Source organism: Clavelina lepadiformis, chromosome 5 (genome assembly GCF_947623445.1).
Source record: "Clavelina lepadiformis chromosome 5, kaClaLepa1.1, whole genome shotgun sequence".
NCBI lineage: Eukaryota > Metazoa > Chordata > Ascidiacea > Aplousobranchia > Clavelinidae > Clavelina > Clavelina lepadiformis.
Window position 1 is genome coordinate 7,541,237 of NC_135244.1, and position 20,792 is coordinate 7,562,028.

The 20,792-nt window shown below is 36.2% G+C and overlaps 1 protein-coding gene and 1 non-coding gene across 9 annotated transcripts in view; one reads left to right on the plus strand and one right to left on the minus strand.

Moving 5' to 3' along the window:
* The first annotated feature begins 397 nt into the window (after positions 1-397).
* LOC143460520 (intermembrane lipid transfer protein VPS13A-like) overlaps positions 398-20,792 on the plus strand; it is a 36,969-nt gene continuing 16,574 nt past the window's right edge. For 5 of the 8 annotated variants that reach the window (XM_076958055.1, XM_076958050.1, XM_076958056.1 and 2 more), the window contains exons 1-39: positions 398-645; positions 854-897; positions 1,109-1,151; positions 1,582-1,776; positions 2,253-2,356; positions 2,453-2,512; positions 4,823-4,943; positions 5,216-5,296; positions 5,448-5,682; positions 6,794-6,944; positions 7,728-7,811; positions 7,908-8,055; positions 8,232-8,368; positions 8,496-8,605; positions 8,721-8,819; positions 9,087-9,195; positions 9,483-9,541; positions 9,983-10,135; positions 10,287-10,371; positions 11,609-11,647; positions 11,814-11,907; positions 13,120-13,237; positions 13,529-13,661; positions 13,842-13,993; positions 14,157-14,268; positions 14,596-14,748; positions 14,955-15,109; positions 15,192-15,352; positions 16,831-16,982; positions 17,146-17,376; positions 17,536-17,649; positions 17,730-17,873; positions 18,358-18,528; positions 18,736-18,919; positions 18,997-19,094; positions 19,512-19,737; positions 20,063-20,239; positions 20,377-20,473; positions 20,569-20,716. In XM_076958055.1, coding sequence (XP_076814170.1) covers positions 546-645; positions 854-897; positions 1,109-1,151; positions 1,582-1,776; positions 2,253-2,356; positions 2,453-2,512; positions 4,823-4,943; positions 5,216-5,296; positions 5,448-5,682; positions 6,794-6,944; positions 7,728-7,811; positions 7,908-8,055; positions 8,232-8,368; positions 8,496-8,605; positions 8,721-8,819; positions 9,087-9,195; positions 9,483-9,541; positions 9,983-10,135; positions 10,287-10,371; positions 11,609-11,647; positions 11,814-11,907; positions 13,120-13,237; positions 13,529-13,661; positions 13,842-13,993; positions 14,157-14,268; positions 14,596-14,748; positions 14,955-15,109; positions 15,192-15,352; positions 16,831-16,982; positions 17,146-17,376; positions 17,536-17,649; positions 17,730-17,873; positions 18,358-18,528; positions 18,736-18,919; positions 18,997-19,094; positions 19,512-19,737; positions 20,063-20,239; positions 20,377-20,473; positions 20,569-20,716 — 4,977 coding nt within the window. In that variant the 5' untranslated portion in view covers positions 398-545. The remainder of the gene's footprint in view (positions 646-853; positions 898-1,108; positions 1,152-1,581; positions 1,777-2,252; positions 2,357-2,452; positions 2,513-4,822; positions 4,944-5,215; positions 5,297-5,447; positions 5,683-6,793; positions 6,945-7,727; positions 7,812-7,907; positions 8,056-8,231; positions 8,369-8,495; positions 8,606-8,720; positions 8,820-9,086; positions 9,196-9,482; positions 9,542-9,982; positions 10,136-10,286; positions 10,372-11,608; positions 11,648-11,813; positions 11,908-13,119; positions 13,238-13,528; positions 13,662-13,841; positions 13,994-14,156; positions 14,269-14,595; positions 14,749-14,954; positions 15,110-15,191; positions 15,353-16,830; positions 16,983-17,145; positions 17,377-17,535; positions 17,650-17,729; positions 17,874-18,357; positions 18,529-18,735; positions 18,920-18,996; positions 19,095-19,511; positions 19,738-20,062; positions 20,240-20,376; positions 20,474-20,568; positions 20,717-20,792) is intronic. The other 3 variants (XM_076958051.1, XM_076958053.1, XM_076958057.1) reach the window with 3 other exon arrangements.
* LOC143461345 (5.8S ribosomal RNA) lies at positions 15,968-16,121 on the minus strand. Its single transcript, XR_013118038.1, has one exon. It is a non-coding gene; the product is annotated as a 5.8S ribosomal RNA (ribosomal RNA).

Below are 20,792 nucleotides of genomic sequence, written 5' to 3' on the forward strand. Positions count from 1 at the left end.
TAAAATTTGTCAACCTGTCAACTAAAATTACATATCAATATTTTAGGATAATGTTGGGAGTTTAAGATAGTTTTGGGCAATAGTAAAATAAAATTGAAGAAATTTCCCAAATTGTGGAGGTAGGATTAAATTATATAGCCTATTACATAATTAGTTAGATTATTCTGCAGACATTCCCACTTTTCATTAGATTCCAACAATTAACATAAGGAGAAAGTGGCCCAAAAATTGGGTTTTGGCATTTGCAAGCAAATATAACATGACATTGTCAGGCAACACAACCTTCTGTCCCAGGTTATTTGTTTATCAAAACCCAAGGAAAGAGACAATGTTTTTGATGCTATATCACAATGCTACAGATTGTTACTGTCACCTTTTGTCTTTACGTTGCAGGATAGTGGTATATATAAATAGTGGTAATTGTGCCTAAGCTTGATGAAAGTTATGTTATTACATTGCTGAATTTGCGGTTTATGAAATTTTGTACAACTCAGCTCATAGTTAAATGCGCCCCGGTACCAGTTGAACATCATAACTGAAGCAAAATGGTGTTTGAATCGATTGTTGTAGATCTGATGAACAAGTACCTTGGAGCTTACATAGAAAATCTTGATGCTTCACAATTAAAATTGGGTATATGGGGAGGTACGTAATCTTTATCACTTCAACTTTTGCACAGTTTGCTGCAAATTGTGCGTAATATGTACTTGTCGGTTGTGTTGTGTGTATCATTTAACCATTAACATCTTAATTGATGGTTTGTGACATGGATTAATGTATAAGGTTTACACATAAAACAACTTTCAAACTAGGTATGTATACTATGTATGTAGGTATATTTGTTTTATTGCAGGTGATGCAGTTCTTGAAAGCTTACATATCAAAGGCGATGCATTGGTTTGTTGATATTTATTTCCTTGTCACTACTTCAACAAATGATTTCTATTATGCATGTTAATCAGTTGTGTCTTATTTGTTGAATCATTCAACTGTATATACTGGTTTACCTCACTAAAATATTTAAAGAAACACTGTAAACCAGTTCATTATTATCTAATGTTTGGTAATTTGATTGACGAAGTAATTTTGTGTTTATTTTTGTTTGCAGAAAGACTTAAATTTGCCTGTTCAAATCAAAGCCGGACATATTGGTAAATGAACAACAGCCTCAATATTTCAACTTGTAACTTGTGCTGAATATTGAAAACCGTAGCATATCGACTATTTTTCTATTATTTTGATTGGATGCTACATAAAATACCTTTTAACAGGAGTTATTCAAATATTACTAACTTGTCTTATGTGCAAATTTAAACCCTCCCAAAGTCCATAATAATGTTATCCACAAAGCTTTTCGTGGCTCCTAAAGTACTTATCAAGATTTCCTGTTTATCTAGGTAACACTTAGTTTCTTGCACAATTTTTCACTGTCAAATTAGATGGCAATTCTCTACTGACCATTGTGATTTTTTAATATCTCCAGTATATGCATACTGAGACAAGGGAGCATGTTATGTGTCTGTGGTTTGATAGATTATATGTCCAGTTGGAGTTGTTTGCATAAACTTATGTTATTTACAGGAAAATTGACTTTAAAAATACCTTGGAAAAATCTTTACAAAGAAGCTGTTGAAGCTACTTTGGATGGCTTGTACTTACTTGCTGTGCCAAATGTTAGCATGCAATATGATGCTGAGAAGGAAAAGAAAAGAAAACAACAAGAGAAACAAGATCAGTTGCAAGCTATTGAAGATCAACAGTTGATATCAAAAAAAGGTTTGTTTTTGACAGCTCATCAATATGTTAGACCAAGTATGAAGACGCTTTTATGATAAAAAATGTTGTTTAAATATAAGTATAGCAACAGCAGTAAACTAATTGTATAACGTAATTGTGTATATATATATAATATATATGATATATTCAATGTTATACGCCTATATAACATATATTATACAATATTAAGTATGTATGTTATATGCACATAATAATATTAAAGATTGTTTTTAAGTATGATGCAATGACGCTGAAGATATTAACATCAGAATACTTTCTCGTAGAAAGACAAACTTTATAATACTATACAACATTTTACCACACAATGTATAAATATTGCATTGCGTTGCATCGAAACTGAGTTAAGCATAAACTTGAAACATTTTCATGAAAATAATTGCTATGGTTGTGGCTCTTGCATTTATTATTTGTGATAAATTTTGAATTTGAATAGCATTATGTTTCATACTCTACAGGAACTGAAAAAAAACAAGATAGTTTCGCAGAAAAACTTGCCACTCAAGTTATCAAAAATCTTCAGATTCGCATCAGTAACATTCATGTCAGATACGAAGATAATGTATGTGTTACTGTATTTAAATGTTTTAGTTTTTGTTGTTCATATGCGTACATAATAAGTATGTAATTTAAATAATAAAATCAATTATTTTTTAAGGTTACAAAAAGTGATCAGCCTTTTGCTCTTGGAATCACTTTGGATCGTCTTAACTTTGAGGTATCAGTATTTGGTATCATAGCTGGGCAACCGCTCTTTATGAAAGAGCGTTGCTCCCATTTCTCACTGCAAAAAAAGTGCGTGCTCTTTTAGCCGCTCCCACTCTTTTTATCCATTTAAAGGTATATGCCTTATTACAAGCGTGTCCAACCTTTTTGGCCAAAGGGCCACATGCGATTTACGAATGATTGCGCGGGACACTGAAGTGTTTACTGCTAATTTCTAATTAAAACCCTCACACCAAAATTCTAATCTAAGAAATAAATTGTGATGCAATAACATTAACTTGAACAGTTGTGCACCCCTGCACTAGAGACTATAATATATTATCTATCTATTGCTCTATTATCTGTATTATCTATTATCTCTACTATCTATTGCTCTATAGTATAGACTATAGAGCAATAGACAAAGACAGCAAACAATAAATGCCAATTTCTCGGAATGTAAGTTCGCCATAAATCACGTAGGCGATTCAGTTGACAATATAAGTCATTTCGAAGAATACCGCGCGGGCCACTCAGAACCTTCCCACGGGCCACGGGTTGAACACCCCTGCCCTATTATTACCATCCTCACGTTTGGTGTTTACTTGTTAACACTAGAAGGACGGCAATTTTCGTATACCTAGAAGGACGGAGTGCGTCAATTGACGCAAAAGGTCAAAACGGCGCAAATCTAACGTTTTTTGTTGAGAAAACTGTGCTGTTGCTCCGAAAAAACTACTTCTATCGCATGTCCGCTTTGTGCATTTTAATTAACAAAAGCAATCGCATTGAAAATACAAGCCGTCGTGCCTAAACACTTCTGTTTCACGCAACTCCTTTTTCTTCTTGCACTTTTCCGGGACTTCTCTCCTGTTCTGGCGCATTGTCCCTACGAGGCTGCACTTCTTTTCTGCAAGTCGCAACGCCAGGTCAAGTGAGGTGAAAAAATTATCGCAAGTGACGTTGTAACCTCCTTGAAAAAGCGGAGCCATGAGTTTCAGTACAACGTCGGTGGGCACACTCACGTGGGGGCTCCTTGCGTCATCTTTTCCAACGTAAGGAAAACCGGTGAATAAATATTTGTTTTCAACGTCAACTGCCAGCCAGAACTTTAGACCAAACTTGTCTGGTTTATTGGCCATATATTGGATGAACTTGCAGCGTGCCTTACACGGCAATAGTTGCTCATCCACAGTTATCTTCCACTGTGGAATGAATGCTTTTTGGCAGTTTGATATAAAACTGTTCCAAAGTTTTGAAGCGAGTGCAAATTTATCATGCAATAGATTCCTACGCCTTTCCGTCTTCAGATCGAAGCGAAGGAATCGTATGAGCTCCAGAAACCTGTCTCTTGCCATGGTTTGGGAAAACATCGGACATCCCCACGACCTCCCCCACAAACTCTTCACAGGGAAGTTGCGCCCTCCCATCACGCCACGAGCAACCACCAAGCCGACGAATTTATCTAACTAAGAAACTCTTACTACACTTACGCTTCGATAAACTTCAAAAATTCCGAAATTAGGCTGCGCTTGTGACGAAACTACTCTGTTTTGCGGAAAAGTCGACTTGCATAGTTTGTCGACACGTTTGTCACACCTCTGTGTTGGCAGCTGTGACCTAATTCGATAAACCTGTAATTATCAGCAGAAAGAAAACAATGCTCTCTATCGCGAGAACTGGTTTTTGTACTGTGAAGTAACAATGCGTCAATTGACGCACCCCGTCCTTCTAGGTAGTGACCACGTTAATTATCTCTACCGGTAAAATAAAAACTTCATATTCATGGGTTAGTTACCTAACACTAATGTAGGAAAAGTCAGGAAATATCACGGTTTTGCGATGCACCACTTAAAAGTTATAGATGCACTTAGGTTGAAAATGCGTCAATTGACGCGCCCCGTCCTTCTAGTGTTAATTGCCTTAAGTTAGTCTCAAAACCGTTTTCCTCTATTCACATCACACAATTTGTCTCAAAGCAGTCAATTTAGATTTTCAATTTAACCTAATTTTTTTATAAAACTTTTTTCTATTTTGTGCTTTGATAGTGGTGTTTGCAAAAAAAGAGCAATGAGCAGATAGCCCTAAAATAGGAGCACGCTCCCACTCACACTCCTAAAAAGTGAGCAAGCTCATACCCATCTCTGTTCAGTATATTAGTTTTGTGGATTTTTTTTTCTCTACGTTTTTGAAGTGTGGCATTTAATCATGACACATATGTATTGTGGTGTTTTAATGATGAAAGAAATGCCCAGAAACTGTATTGCAATTTTTATGAATAATTTTAAAACCATATTTTAATGGGGAATATGGTTTTATTTAGACAACAAATGAAAACTGGGTACCTTGTCTTTTGGATGAAACTGCAAAAATCATTTACAAAATGGTTGATCTTCAGTGTCTAGCAGTATATTGGAATCCCAAACCTCAAGTGTTTATATCAGGTTAAAACTTATTTATTTTAATTTGTAACGTCTCCCCTAAATCTTTGAAACAGATCATATTATTCATCAAGCAATCTACTGTTCTCAAATTGCCTGAAAATAATTTCAAGCTATCTCAAAAGATATGGGCTGTAGTGCTACTGTATATAGCCTTTGTATAAGTTAATACACAAAAAGTGGTTGATGTATCTAATAAAATGTCTGAAAATAATATAAGAAGCGCTCTAAAATAAAGCAAGTTTAATTGGGTATGTTATGTTTGTTTCTTGCAGATGCTTCCAGATTTGATCAGCTAAATTTCTTCAAGACAAATATAGCAAACCCCAGCTCTGTTCCGTCCAATTTCACATACAGTAAATAACATTACTCAGTATTTTAATTGAAAATCGCTACACTAATATACAGTAAGATAGGTCTAGTTTATTGTAGTCAGCATGCAAATAGAGCGTAGTTCCTTTGCAAAGCTGGAATGAGTCCCTAATGTTGCAGCATTTTCTGTTGTAGTCATAAAACCAATCACACTTCAAGCTCGGTTACGCATTAATCCCCACCCAAAAAGTGATCTTTCCAGTCCTAAAGTAGACCTGTCCATTGTGCTGGAGGAGGTGGGTCTTCGCATATTACATGACCAGTATCATGGCATTATGGAATTGGCAGAAAGTATGGATCGAATGGCAGTCAATGCACCATTTCATCAGTTTAGGCCAACGGTGCCAGTCTCAGGAAATGCATCATTGTGGTAAGCATTACATTTCACATGGAAAATGATTATATGATTGTTATATTACTGTGGTATGCATTGAGTTCATGCACGTTTTTCTGGCATCATATGATTTTATGTAATTTATTGCACAACTACATTTCCCTTAGTGATATAACGTCTGCTAAAGCTATGGCGTAGTATATATCCCAAAAATAAATACATTCATAAACACATTCATAGGATAATATGCAGTAACATATATTGGTACTGTAGGTTTATTTGTAGTCTTTGTTTTGCTTCATAGTTCATGTTTTCAACCATAACTATTTAAGTTACGGTAATAATGCTATGCCTATATAACATGTGACCAGGCTTTTGGCCACATTTCTTAATTTTTTATGTTCTACCTACGTACCAAACTTTCCTTTTGCTGAGTACAAGCTTTCTTTTCTACCACATGCAATCAAGCTTCACTTGTGTTAGTCATAATTTACTTTTTATGTGGTATATGTGGGATGTAGTTCATCTTCATTAAAGTTATTATTGAAGTTTCGACACAAAATTATTGTGTATCACATTCATTTTAAAACCAAGGTATCATTCAGCTACCAGTACGGTTCTCAAGTATTTATAGCTACTTACAAATAAGATATTTTGTGGTACATTTCCCACTTAAAGGGGAAAACAGAAAGGTTACTTTAATTTCAATGTAATGAAACTAAAAATAGACACTTGACAATTAAATTATTATCCTTTTTTTCAAAAATATACTATCAAGTTTTATAAATGCAGTTCCCTTGGTTTTGTGTAAACAGAATAATAATAATAACTCCCAACATTACTGACTGTGGGAATGGTCAATTTAATTGTGGCCATGTCAATCCTGACCTCAGATTATATCACTAAAGGAAGTGACAGTACGGTTTTTCATGTAGCTTGTTATTATGTTGTAGTATATGTGGGCTTGGTGCTATACAACCTTAACACTAGTCCACTTGTGTTTAATAATTATGCGACATCAGTTACAATAATTTTTTTGTTAGTAGTTGTATGTTTGAGAACGTACAGTAGACAATTAAAAGTATTTTTCAAAATTTCCACGACACTTATTTGAAAATGAACTTTGTTGTATAAATTTATTTTCAAGGTGGAAGTATGCATACAAGAGCGTTTCATCCATTGGTGTTATCAGCAACTTAAAAAATTGGTCTTGGTCACACATACGTGAGCACAGACGTAAAATAAAAGAATACAAAGCAGTTTATAAAGAGAAGCTGTTGCACAAAAAGCCATCTCAGGTATGGTAATGACCCTTTCCTGCATAGCATACATTGTTGCCTAACTTGGGTGTTTAAAATGTAACAACAGTATGTGTTTTTTACTCAAATTTTTGTTGAAACTTGTGTTGTTTTGTTTACCACTGTTTAAAAGCCTTGCAGTGATATAAACTATTGTGTACTGGTATGCAATGACAAAACATAAATAATGTTAACACAGTTTTCTGGTTTAAACAGTTGGTTCAATACGAATTTACTAAGCTTTCATTGCCTAATTCACAGGCTTGTCCATGGGACATTTTTTTCTGTCCCATCCCATCCTATCCCATAGCAATTCATGCCTGTCCCATCCCATCCCATCCCATGGGATTCAATTTATTATCATTGGTACTCATATTCCGAGTCACTGTGCTCATTTAGCAAATTTTCAATTTCCTGCTCTTCAACTTCAACTGCTTCTGATAGTGATGATTTAGTTAGTTCGGATAGTTTCTCAACCATTTTCTTGTTACAAGCAAATCTGCTATACACAGAATTTATAACAACAGCAGGTAACATTCGCTTTCGTAACTTACTCAACAACAATCCTGCTGCACTAAATAAGCGCTCTACCGCTGCCGATGACACTGGTATGGCCAACACAATTTTCGCACCAGCTTTTAGCAGTGGAAACCTGTGTTCATTTTTCCAATAATCTAATGGGAATTGCAATTCGTTCTGTTCCATCCCATCCCATCCCATGGGACATTTCCCATGGACTTGGAATGGACATGAATGCTAATTCAACTGTTGTATTTTTGACAGAGTTTGGTTGATAAACTCATAGCAATGGAAAATGATCTTGATATTTTCAACATTACACTTGCCAGGCAAACAGCAGAAGTGGAGGTAACATTTGTAAATGGCAACCGAAATAAATTTTGAAATTTGTCTCTTGGGAAGGCCTTTTTATTGTGATTTGTAACCGGTTTATTATACATATAGCTTGTCAGAGCTGGACAACAGATTCGCAGCAAAAGGTCAGTTCATCAGAAGAGTGATGAAAAAAGCGATGGAGGTGGATGGTTTAGTGGTTGGTTTGGAAAAAGCAAAAAGATTCCTGAGAAAAAAAAGGAAGAAAAAGAAGCTACAGGTGCATAGATGCAGCCATTTGATGATTAAAAAAATGTTACATAACAATGCTGTGACAATAACTTTATGTTTGGCTTAATTTTGTAAATGTTTTCACAGTTAGTTTATGTATTATCCAATTTGTATATTATTTTGTTGCGAAGTGTTTATGGAAAATGTGTAATTGTGTTTTAACAGGCTTAGATGCAATAATGTCTGATGAAGAGAAGCAAAACCTTTTTATGGCCATTGGTTACTCTGAAGGGGAGACAGCAGATACTTCAGGGTTTGAAAAGTCTTATATCGGAACAAGACTCCGGGTCGATCTCAAAAAAGTGAGCTCTAGAGAAACATAAAACAAACTGTGTTTAAAGCCTTGATAGATTTGTCACATTTTGCCATCATAAAAATAGAGAAACATATATGCTGGAAACCAATTATAGAAAACAAACTTTTTTGCAGGTATCAGTAGAATTGTGTGATAAGTCGGTTTCAGAAAATGACCTGCTTGATGTCAGGCTTTTAAATGTGTTTTTGGAAATTGATCAGCGTCCATCTGCCCAAGGACTTTGGTGTGTATGTTTATTATTTATGGCAACATAAAATGAAATGTGTGAAAATAAAATGAAATATGTATGAAAAGGCTGGCATTTTTTCTTTTATTTAACATAAAACCTATTCCATTAGCGTTACCACTCATATGAGCTCCTTTGAGGTTGATGGTACAGCTCAAGGTGGCTATATACCTCACCTCATTTCATCTGATGTTCCCATGGAGACTGACAGGTGATTTCCTGTTAGTGTATTGAATGTATTGTGTTGTTGTGTATCTGATGGTGGATAATGCCTGTTACCTGCAAAGGCTTAAAAACACTGTATGAGTCAACAATTTAGTAATTTTGGATCTTTTAGGCTATACTGTATTGTTAAATGATATCACAAAACAAGCTAGGATGATGGATTTTTCGAAATTTTGATTTTTGAACTTGAGGGTCAAAGTTATTGCATTACACTTCACTGTACTTACTTGATGTAAAATAAAAATGTTGTTAGTGTGGAGCAGCATCTCCTTACTGTGTTATTTGAGATGAGACCATTGGATGAAACATGTGATCAGAGAATAATAGTTGATGCCCAGCCCATGCAAATTGTTTATGATGCTGTAAGTGACATTTGTATTTTTTTGGGAAAAATGGTTAAGGTTTATTGTGTTTGCACTCTGGCCATGTGAATTAAAAATTGTCACCGGTATACAAATTATATTGTAATGTTGCAGTGTTTTTTTTTTGTAAATATATAATATTGTCTGCGCATTAACATTTTGCTGTAAAATGTTATATCTGAGAGATAAAGCTTTTCACAAAATATACCATAAATGCTGTTTTTACATATGCTTTGTAATGCTTAAAATGTCTTTGCTTCTGTCAAGAGAATTTATATCTCTTTCAGATCACAATCAATAATTTACAAGCCTTCCTCAAGCCGCCTAGTAGTGTGCAGCTGCAGCAGTAAGTATTCTATTTATCAATTAGCAAAAATCCATAAAACACCATTTCAAATTTTATGCATGTGATGTTCATCTTATAAATTTTGTTTACTCTTTGATCATGTCTATTATATTTATTTCATAATTATGATATATTTTCTATATCAGTTTGTACAATTTATAATTGTCGACATACGGAAGATGCCTGAAGCGGGTGTTACTTGCTATAATTTAAAACCAGTAAACAAAATTAAGAATTATTCAAACAATTATCCAAAATTCTAATAACACTTAAGGTCAATTAAGGTTTGTTTATGATTTAGGATAATAAGGATTAACTGATCATTAAAAAAATCAGTTAAGCTTGTAGGTGCTATCTGTTTACTATTTCTGAAAATGTTTTTATTTTGATTCATTTGAAATTTTTCTGTTTACTTTGCCACTAAAGTCTGAACTTTTTTAGGCTACGTTCAGTAGCTGCTTCAGCCTATGATGACATCAAAGAACAAACTGCAACTGGACTTCAGCATGTCATGGAGACAAGAAATGTTGTAGAGATTGGTGTTCACCTTTCATCATCTTACGTAATTCTGCCATATAAAGGAACTTTCCAGAAGTAATGTGCTTTTTATTTCTTGTTATGGAAATTAAAAAGGCAGTTTATAGGATTTTCTCTACAAGTTTTCATGTCATGTGTTATATGGATTGTGGTTTACAAGAGTTCTGTCGCATGGATAATTTTACAATTACATATCGTGCAATTACAGTGTAACCGATATGCTCATCCTTGACCTTGGTGACTTGTCGTTTGAAAGCAGCAATGATGGTCGTGTTCCACTGATGAAGAAAGCAGTAAGTCTGTCTATTGCACGCCTGTTTATGATGAAAACTTCTATATAGTTTTTATTAAACTGAATTTTTGCTAGCATGTTGCAGAAAACTTACTGATTGCATTGCACAGACTGTCATGTCATTCAAACTTATTTTAGTTTTACACGAATCTGAAGCCACTTATTTTATTGAAAATATTTGGCGTGCACCTGAGCTAAGGTGGTATGATGAAACACTTATACTAATTTTTATTATTGTTTGATGCAGAAACACTCAAACTCTCCTAGGTTGCCACTTGTTATGGCTGTTATTTATAAAGCTCACCTGGTATCTTTGGTCTATTTCACTAATGATACTCTTTGAAATGAATATACGTTAAAGTAAAATTTAAAAATGCTATTTAACCCTCTGTCATTTGCAACCCAGTTTTTCATATTGGCACAAGGCACATGCCAAAGATTTTATTGCAAAATAAGGATTTAAAATGCAAATGCAAGTGCACGTGTATGTCAACAGTTGTTGTAATGTTATATGCTGCACTGTTTATATACAATACATATTCTACATGGTAGTTGGTCAATTGAACCCACAGACGATTTAACCCAAGATTAACCCAGGACAATTCAACCTACGTACGAATAAACCCAATGGCTATTCAACGCACAGGTGTAGGTTGGGTTGTCCTGGGTTTAGTTGTTTTACTTATTTTAAAAAAAGAATAATTTGAGAAATAAGTGTGGATGAGTATCTTGTCCATCTAACAATTCATTAATACAGATTTATGTGAGAAGTGTTGTTAGTTTTTATTGCAATATGGTATAATAATAACAATGTTGTTATTGCAAATGTGACATATGAATGTAGAAAATTTCAGATAAATAATGCAAAAACAAAAAAAAGAATTTTTTTTAGTTGCCATTGTTTATGTATTGCGCGTCTTACAGACCTTGATGTTGTTTTCCAATGAATAATTAATTAAAGCTGCAAAACTGAATGCTTCTTAAATGATGTTGTTCACAGGCGCCTGATTTCTGTAGTTATAAGTGGTTCAGAAGCCCCTTCAGTTCTACCAATCAGAACACGTTATGCAAAAAAATTTTTTTACTTGTCAGAGATCAGTTGCACCTGACAGAGAGTTAACATTACTTATATTTAAAATATTTTTTTCGTTATTCTTTTTGTAAACACCATACCAGCTGAGCTTTGTCAAACAAAAGGAACATGTTAGTTGTCATTTTTTATTTTTTGCATGATTTAGAAAGTTTCAAAGTATGCATGGATTCGACAAACTAAACCGGTATGTTACTAAGAAGTAAAACTTGCATGATTTTCGCCAAAATTGCACATTAAAATATAACTAATTTTTTAACTTTTAATAATACTACCATCTGTGTTTTTATGGCCAACCTGTTACATGATGTTATACCTTTAAAAAGTATTCATGTCATGTTGCCTGGTTTTAGGATAGTTCGTTGGATCTACAAGAGATGAGGTCAAAAGCTTATGACAAATTCAATGTGGATTTGAAGAAAATGCAGCTATTGTTTGCAAAGAAAGGTTGATCTGTTACTTTTAAAAACTGTGAACGCATGGTCCAACATACACTATTACTACAGCTAAACAGATATAGTACGATTTTCAAATCCAACGCGTTCCACATTAGAAATATCGAGTGAATTGGCGGGCCGTACCAACAAATGAAAGTCGAGTGCTACTGCAGTTGCTGAGCACCAGACAAGCTTATTTGATATCTGATTTATGTTACATCGGTTAAATGCATCACTGCCAACTCGTAGTGCTTTAATTTGCATTGGACGTTGTTGCATCACAATAAACTGTACTATTTGAATGTTAACATAGTGTAATGATGTTTGTAAGCTGCTTTGGTTTGATGGTAGAATGCTAGTAGTTGTGTTATTAAATTTCCCTTTTTTCCTATCGCACTTCAGTTAAGACAAAATCGATTACAAAGCTCGAAAGCAATCTTTTTACGTGTTACAAATGTCTAATCTCCGTAACTGGTCAAACCTAGCTGGAGTAAGCCTAACAAGTTAAAAACTTCAAATTTAGTGTTGCTGCCGTCCGGATAGACATGCTTTTTGAAATTTTGTTTTTACGTTTCTTGGGCCAAATTAACCGCCTTGTAGTTGTAGTTTGACTCCCTTGTTATACGGTTCCACGACATATGGCCGCGGGAAAGTGGCCGCGAACAAACTCACCGGGGTCAACTGAACGTGACGTAAATTGACCGCAGACAAACTGACTGTGACATAAACTGGCCGGCGATCAAATTAACCGTCGATAAATTGGCCGGCGATCAAATTAACCGACGACAAATTGGCCGTCAAAAGGTCAAAATTCTAATTCACTATCTAGTCACTTCTGTTTATTTCAATAAACGTTTCAATGTGTATTGAAATAAAAAACAATTTTGTTAAAAACAAAGGAAATAGTTACAAACAAATATTTACTTTACATATCATATACTACCGAGTTTAAAATTTTGACCTTTTGACGGCCAATTTGTCGCCGGTTAATTTGATCGCCGGCCAATTTATCGACGGTTAATTTGATCGCCGGCCAGTTTATGTCACAGTCAGTTTGTCTGCGGTCAATTTACGTCACGTTCAGTTGACCCCGGTGAGTTTGTTCGCGGCCACTTTCCCGCGGCCATATGTCGTGCTCCCTTGTTATACAACCAGTGATTGGACAATGGTGAACTAGTTCACTAAATAAAATTTTGAACCTTCGCTGTAAATTTGCTTCCAGGTGATAATTGGAGAGCAAGTAGAAAAATGGACCAATCAGACTTGCATATTTTGGAGCCTCTCAGTATTTCTGTCCTGCTACAAAAGTGCATGATCTGTAATGACGCTACATTACCAAAGTTGGTGTTGAATTAATTATTTATTAACTTAATGTGATGTAATATAAAACATATGTCCTGCAGAAATATGTTGGTATTTGTTTAGCTTTAAAAGGAACATATTGTGTAACTAACTTCAGTAAATTTAAATAATAATTCTAAAACCTTTTGGAACAATACAATGTTATTTCATATAAGGCTTACAAACTGTGTTTATTCCAATACAAAGAAGATATTCACATGCAACACATACACAATGTTTGAAATAATCCACACCACTTACATCATGTCTTACTTATCACCATTTGCTAGGATGAAAATCAGTGGTGAGGTTCCTTCACTTGGTTTAAAATTATCAGATCGTAAACTTCACGACATGCTGATGCTTGTCCAGAGCATTCCGCTTCCTCCATCTGATGCAGTGGAGAATCAAGCTGCTGTCGTGGTAATGCTGATTCTTTGTGCAGGAGAGTCCAAACATATCTGAAAAACGTTTCACTGTTAAATCTTAGATTAGCCAAAATTTTAAATCTTGCTTCAAACTGACATTGTAGTAACCAAATTGTGTTGTTGTTTGTAATCCCCATTCTCTAATCTGCTCACAAATTGCCTTAATTGTTTTAAGGTTTTCGAAAATTGGTCAAGGGACACACAACATAAAGATCTAAGAGTTTTGAATAAAGCTCTGTTAAAAAATACTGATGGTTCATTGTCTTCATTAAGCTCAATGGCATCATCAACAGAAGAGGACTTTTTTACTGCAGAATCAGATCTAGGGTAGATTCAAAATAAAATCAAAATAAGTTGTTTTATAGGGTGCAAATATTGCCAGTGCTGTACAATACAATAGCAATACAATACTAATACTAGCAACAATGTACATACTTTTACAATAGCCCACATATGATGTTTCGTAAATATTAAATGTTGGAATATGCAGAAGTGATTTTGATGAACATTTTCTTGAAAAACCCAAACCTCGGAGACTTTTGAAACAAAAAAGCAAAGACAAACAGCTAACTGATCTGCAGCTAAGCTTTACTGTCAAAGAGGTGAGTTCCATATATAGCTTATTGCTTCACATCTCGAGTGGCTCTCAAGATCTTGCCTTAACTGGCTCATGAGTTACAATATTTTCGAATGTTCATGTTGCTTATAAATATATGCAATATGTTTAATGGTGTCATTTATATAATGCATTGAATTAAGCTACTACGTTTTCTGCATATATTGTTGCTTTTTATAAGGTAGAACTCTGGGGCTAAACTGTATTAGAATTACAATGTATTTACTCAATACTCGAACTATTTTATGTTTTACTTTATGACAATTTTGTAAGCAATAAGAAAACTAAATTTAAAACTTTCATGCCCATTCAGATGGTTCTTAGAATAAAAGAAGAGATGAACGTGGAGAAAAGCACAGATCTGATGGTGTTGAGAGTGGGTACCCTCTCACTCAACATGGAGACTCGAACTTGGGACATGGGCATTCAACTTTTTCTTGACTCAATATCAGTTCTTTTGTTAGAGGTACTATCCTCCACGCAAATTGTTTTTCTATATTGCAATTTACAATAATATGCACTATTTTTTCTTTGTCGTTATTCTTGGTATTTGGGTTGTGATTGTGCTTTGTATAGTACTAAATATCATTTGTACTGGAATGCACATGCAAACCTATTTACAAATTATCTGTCAAGATCTCTAGAGAAATTACTCCATTAACTTTTTCTTAGTACACGGAACCTAACGGAACCCCATTGTACCTGGTTAACTCTGCAGGGGTTGAGGACACTGAGCATTTACTGGATGTCGATCTACTCCAAGTCAAGCGTAGATCACCAGAATTTAATACAGTCCATAATAAAACCGAGCTCATGCTTAAAATAAGGTGATTTTATTTATCTCATCTTACAAAAAGTTTTAGCAGTCACATTACGGGATGATTTGAGTTTGTTAAATTTTGTCTTAAGGTTTGGAACACTCAAACTTGGTGTTCATGCCCAGGCCATAAAGAGGTTGGTTGATTTCGCAAAAAAACTCTCGGATATTAAACCACCTTCATCAGCAAAAGAACCAGTGGCGGTGGCTGTCAGTTCATCCACCGTTGGAACCGTGACATCAACTGAAACAGGTAACGTTCGTTGCAAAATATCCTATGGAAAGGGTTGTACAGTACTTCCTCGATTATCCGGTCAAGTTGGGTCAATATTTTCAAAAATCTGACCGGATAAGCAAAAAAAACGGATAATTGAATTTGTATTTTTACCGAGCACGCACGCAAATCGCCACCATGGGCCTGACACCCGCTATGGGACGAAGCCTCGATCAGAAGGACGCGGGCGATCCGCGACGCGCGCAAGACGAATTCTATACGCCACAATTCCGGAGCGCTCCAAAAGCGACCGGATTCGGCGATGGGCTCATCCCGCTTCACTCGCCGTTACCGAGGGAATCCTCGTTAGTTTCTTTTCCTCCGCTTAGTAATATGCTTAAATTCAGCGGGTAGTCTCGTCCGACCTCAGGCCGAAATGTAAGAGACGTCACACGTGCCGAGGATCGACGACGTTCGCGATCGATCGCGGCGACTTGGGGAAACGAGGACACCTCATCGAGGTCGATCCGCCGCCGCCGCGCTCTCCGATCGCGTGCCGGACCCTTGCTGACTTCGACGGGACGGCGGAGACACAGGTCTCCGTCCGACTCCGCATTCGCCCGGGCGACGGGCGCGCCGGGATTGCTTTTCAGACGACCCTGAGGCGGGCGTGGTCCCGGGATTAACCCGAGGCCGCAATTCGCGTTCAGAACGTCGATGCTCAATGTGTCCTGCAATTCACACTAATTCACGCAGCTAGCTGCGTCCTTCATCGACTCGCGAGCCGAGTGATCCACCGCCAAGAGCCATCATCGTTTATCGTTTCAGCTTCTACGAAGCAGTCACAGGTTTGAATGTGAGCGCCGAGCGGACGATCTGACGACCGTCACTTGAAACCGCGGGGGTACTCGACGCCCGTGAAAGACTTGTGCCTTGTCGAGCGCCTCAACGGGCGCGTCTTGACCTCGACAAGCGCGAGAGGCGGCCGGTTTCCCGGCGACGCCGCCGCAGCTCGAGCGGGAGCCTCCGTTCGTTTCGATAATGATCCTTCCGCAGGTTCACCTACGGAAACCTTGTTACGACTTTTACTTCCTCTAAATGATCAAGTTAGATCGTCTTTTCGGACACCGGTTTGGCCGTTGCCAGCCGCTCCGGGTCCAATCGGAGGACCTCACTAAACCATTCAATCGGTAGTAGCTACGGCGGCGGTTCAACGTCAATTGAAAAATAAAAACCAGAGTAATCTCACGCATATGATAGTTGCAAGTGCAATCATGCGAAGTAAAACGACCTCCCAAAGTCATTGATCACTCGGCCGGATAATCGAATGCCGGTTAAACGAGGGACGGATAATCGAGGAAGTACTGTATTGATCAATGTATGGCTACTGAAATTAACTGTAGGTAATATACCACACTATAGATGATTAATCATGATGCCCAATACTGCTGTCACATAAGCTGCATTAGACTACCGTTAAGTAATTACTTTCAACAATATAATGCACTTTGTGACAGAGTTCCTGTCTGCGACAGATGTAAGTGTTGCAAGTAAGACAAACTTGCCACCAGCAAGCGATGGACCTGTTATTAACGTACATTTGCAAGCTACATTGGACTGTATTGACATTGCTGTGATGGATCAGAAGAACTTAGTCACAAATATTCAGGTTTGAACAATTTCTAATTCTAAACCAAATTTTGACCATTCTTCATTTGTCCTCCAGTGTATTCAGTAAAGCTCGAACAACATAACATGTCATTGTAAAAGTTTTTAATTTTATTGCTCATTCTTTGCAAACTCTTTTGTTAAACATTCCATAAATTTTACAGGTCCAAGGCGTGGAATCAGTTGTATTAGTTTCCGTGCTCTCACTTAAAGTCAATGCAAAGTTGCATAACCTCACAGTCTGTGATCCTTCAGAGGACACTTTATACAAAAACATTGTCAGTGCCATTGGCAACGATATACTTTTAGCTGAATTCATCAATTACAACAATGCTACTGAAGGCCCACAAGCATTTGCTAACATGAGAAATGTTGACACAAGCATTCGTTTAAAGGTAATTGCATGAAACGAACCAATTGTCAGTATATAAATAGCATTATATACAGTAATTATACTTGCAGTCAACAGAAAATATTTCTGACTAATTTAGTTTATACAGTAGATAAATCTCTAATGTTTTACTTCATAACGGCCAAGTTTAATTTTGTTGCAGCTTGGTAATTCCAGAATCATTTTCCTCAACAAATTTGTGCAAAAGCTGGTTGAATATGGGGCTCATTTCTCTGATGCGAAAACGGCAGTAATAAAGACTGGAACTGCAGCTCAGGTTTGTTTAAAAACTTTTTTCTTTTTGACATAACTGAAGCAAAGATGTAGTGAGTTAAGTTATTGTTTATGTTTGCTCAGAAAAAGGTAGCTGCCAAAGCGCAACAACTTGCCAGTACAAACCCTCGTGTTAAATTGGATATTACATTGAATGCTCCAAGTATCGTTGTTCCGATGCATTCAAAGTCACGAGAAGCTATTACCACTGACCTTGGAACTTTAGTTGTATGTAACTTTGTTCCATATACCTTATTTTATGGACAGGGATAGTTGTTTACTTTGTAGAATGATTAAGACCTTGGTTATTGGGAATTTTTGTGTTAACGTTCATGTTTTGTTGTAGCAAAAGTAAAACAGAATGCATTTTTGCAATGCTCCAGACCAGGGATGTCCAACCTTTTATTAAAGTGGGCCGCATTGTCACTTGAAATAATTCAATGGGCCGCAGAACCTATTAAATTTCAAGAAAAATGGGTACATAAAGTACATATTTTTGGAGTGAAAATGACTAACGGTCCGCACAAAAATCTCAGGCGGGCCGCAGTGCGGCCCGCGGGCCGCAGGTTGGACATCCCTGCTCCAGACTATCGTCCTTCGTATTCGTACCTCTGACTTAGTTACATATCCACATATTACCTCATTACATTAACCTAGACAGCAATCACCCCCTGAATATCCAGCACTTTGTCTAATAATGCCAAATTTCTAGGTCATGAATAAATTTTCAGCCTCTGACCATCAGCATGAATGGGGTCCTGCAGTGAAAGACGAAATGATGGTCACACTGAGGGATATGAAGATCAGGAAGTGCCTTTTTGATGAAGAAATGAATGGTGAAAAAGAATCCGTAATTCTAGAAGATTTGGTGCTTGTCACTGAGGTATTGGTTTCAAACATTTATATGGGTATGCTATATACTATGGTTTGTAATGATACTTGTGTACTTGCAGTCTTGTGTTGTACTATTTCAGGACATCTAGGTGTGTGTATCAGTTTACTGTAGTAGTTATTCCTACACCTCACCTGATCAGTACCGTTCATAGATTGTTTCCTGCATTTTTTACTACAAAATTTCTACTGAATTTAGATTGTACGGAATCTCTCTACCAGTTGGTACCATGACATACCTGACGTTGGCATAAGTGGGCACATGCCACCTATTTCCATCAAACTAAGTCAGGTGGATATAATTTCTATTTTGGGCATTCTTGACCAAAACCTTAGTGAAGGAAAAACTGTAACTGAAGTTCAGCCAGCTATTAAAAGCAAAGGTAAGTCTAAACCAGTTGTTCTTACTTGAATATGGGTAGTTCTTTTTTGTCATGCAATAACACATGCTGTTTAACAGCAGCTGAAGCAGCTTCTGTGCAAGGGCCAGCTCCAGATTTGGCAAAATCCGAATTAATGGAACCTGCCAAATCCTCTAAAGTTTGGGAAACACTAAAGGTAGGTATTTACTTTGCTTGTGTATTTGGAATTTTTTAATTTAGAATTTTAACCTATAAGGATAAAGTGCATTTGGTAATTTTTGAAGTTTGCATATACGATTTCCAGGATAGTGTCATACAAAAAATAGGTACTTGTTGGTATAATTTTTGTGGAAAGCATTATATATTGAATATTTAACTTTATTCATATCTACATGCAATATGAATGTTTTTCGACTAAATAGTAACTAATCGATGGAACAAACAATGACTTGGTATCAAAATTAAGTTTAACTGTGCAGTGTGCATTCATATGACTTACTGTCTGAAAACTGTAGCTCTAGCCATGCTCTATCCAATCGATGCAAATCAACTTTTTTTATTCAACTGACTGAATGAACAAATAATGTTCAGCTCACAGAAATATTTTCTGCAGGTCAATTTTGTCTTGGACAAGGTTGTCCTTCAACTTTATTCTGATGCTGCTCGTGAAGAACCACTTTCAGGATTGGAATTTGTTCGCATCAAATCCGATGTAATTATGAGGAATGATAAATCATTGAAACTTGATTTTGCTTTTGGAGAACTTGCCCTGGAAGACACTCGCAGAAGCCATGTCGGTGGCATAACGAAACTGATAAGAAACAGAACAGACAATTATGGTAAGTATATAATCACGATTAAGTATTGTTTGCTTTTGACGTTGATTTAGTTTTTCATTTAAAAGGTAACACTCACTTAGGTTATAACCACTTTAACACTTGCGACAACTTCCTAGCATATATATATGTGTGTGTGATAATTCCGGTTTGTCTTCAGATTGTTAATTGAATTTTCAATGCACACTGCCTATAAAACAGGCAAATCGTATCACATATTATGTAGATTTGTCAATATAGATTTATCCTGCAATATATCGCAAGGTGATACAACAAAGTGCTTTCGCATCCAAAATAGAAAAGTTCGTATTACTTCTTTGCTACACAGATTGCAATCTGGTACAAGCCAAAGTAATTCAAAACGCAGATGGTTCATCAGACATAGATGCAAAAATATGCAGCTTAAATGTAATCATTTCTGTGGAATTTATTGTGAGAGTTTCCAACTTTTTCCTGGAAGCTCTTCCTAAAACAAAACCACTAGAAGAAGAACCAGTTGATTCAGGTGCAGTTGTGGAAATACAAGTTATACTCCATTGCCATTGCTATATGAATCTAATGTGATTGTTTAAAGCAAGCAATAAAGTATTTGCTGTTAGAACCTTGCATTTTAGACCACATAGTTCATGCCTATTCGTTTAGGTGTCCCAGCAATTACTGAATCAAGTTCTGGTGAAACAGAACCAGCAAAATCCGTCGAAACTGCTGCTGGTAAAACAATAGATGAAATAGATCAAAGGTAAAATTATGTTGCTCTATAAACTTTTACATATTATATTCTAGTATTCTCAATATTGGAGTGTTTTATGTGTTATACTTATGGTCCAAATTTAGGTCTAAAGCTGTTAAAGTAAATTTTGCAATGGATAAGCCAGAAATAGTTCTTGTAAGCGACGTGCAGTCATTTGAGTCTGAGGCAATTTTACTCGGAATGAAGTTAAATTTCCAATTTGATATGACACCTGATGGCAAAAAACAAATGGTAAGTGCAATTTGGAGGCAAAGTAAATTCCTAATTAATGCTTCGTTTATCACTGCTTTTTGGAACATTATCCCAG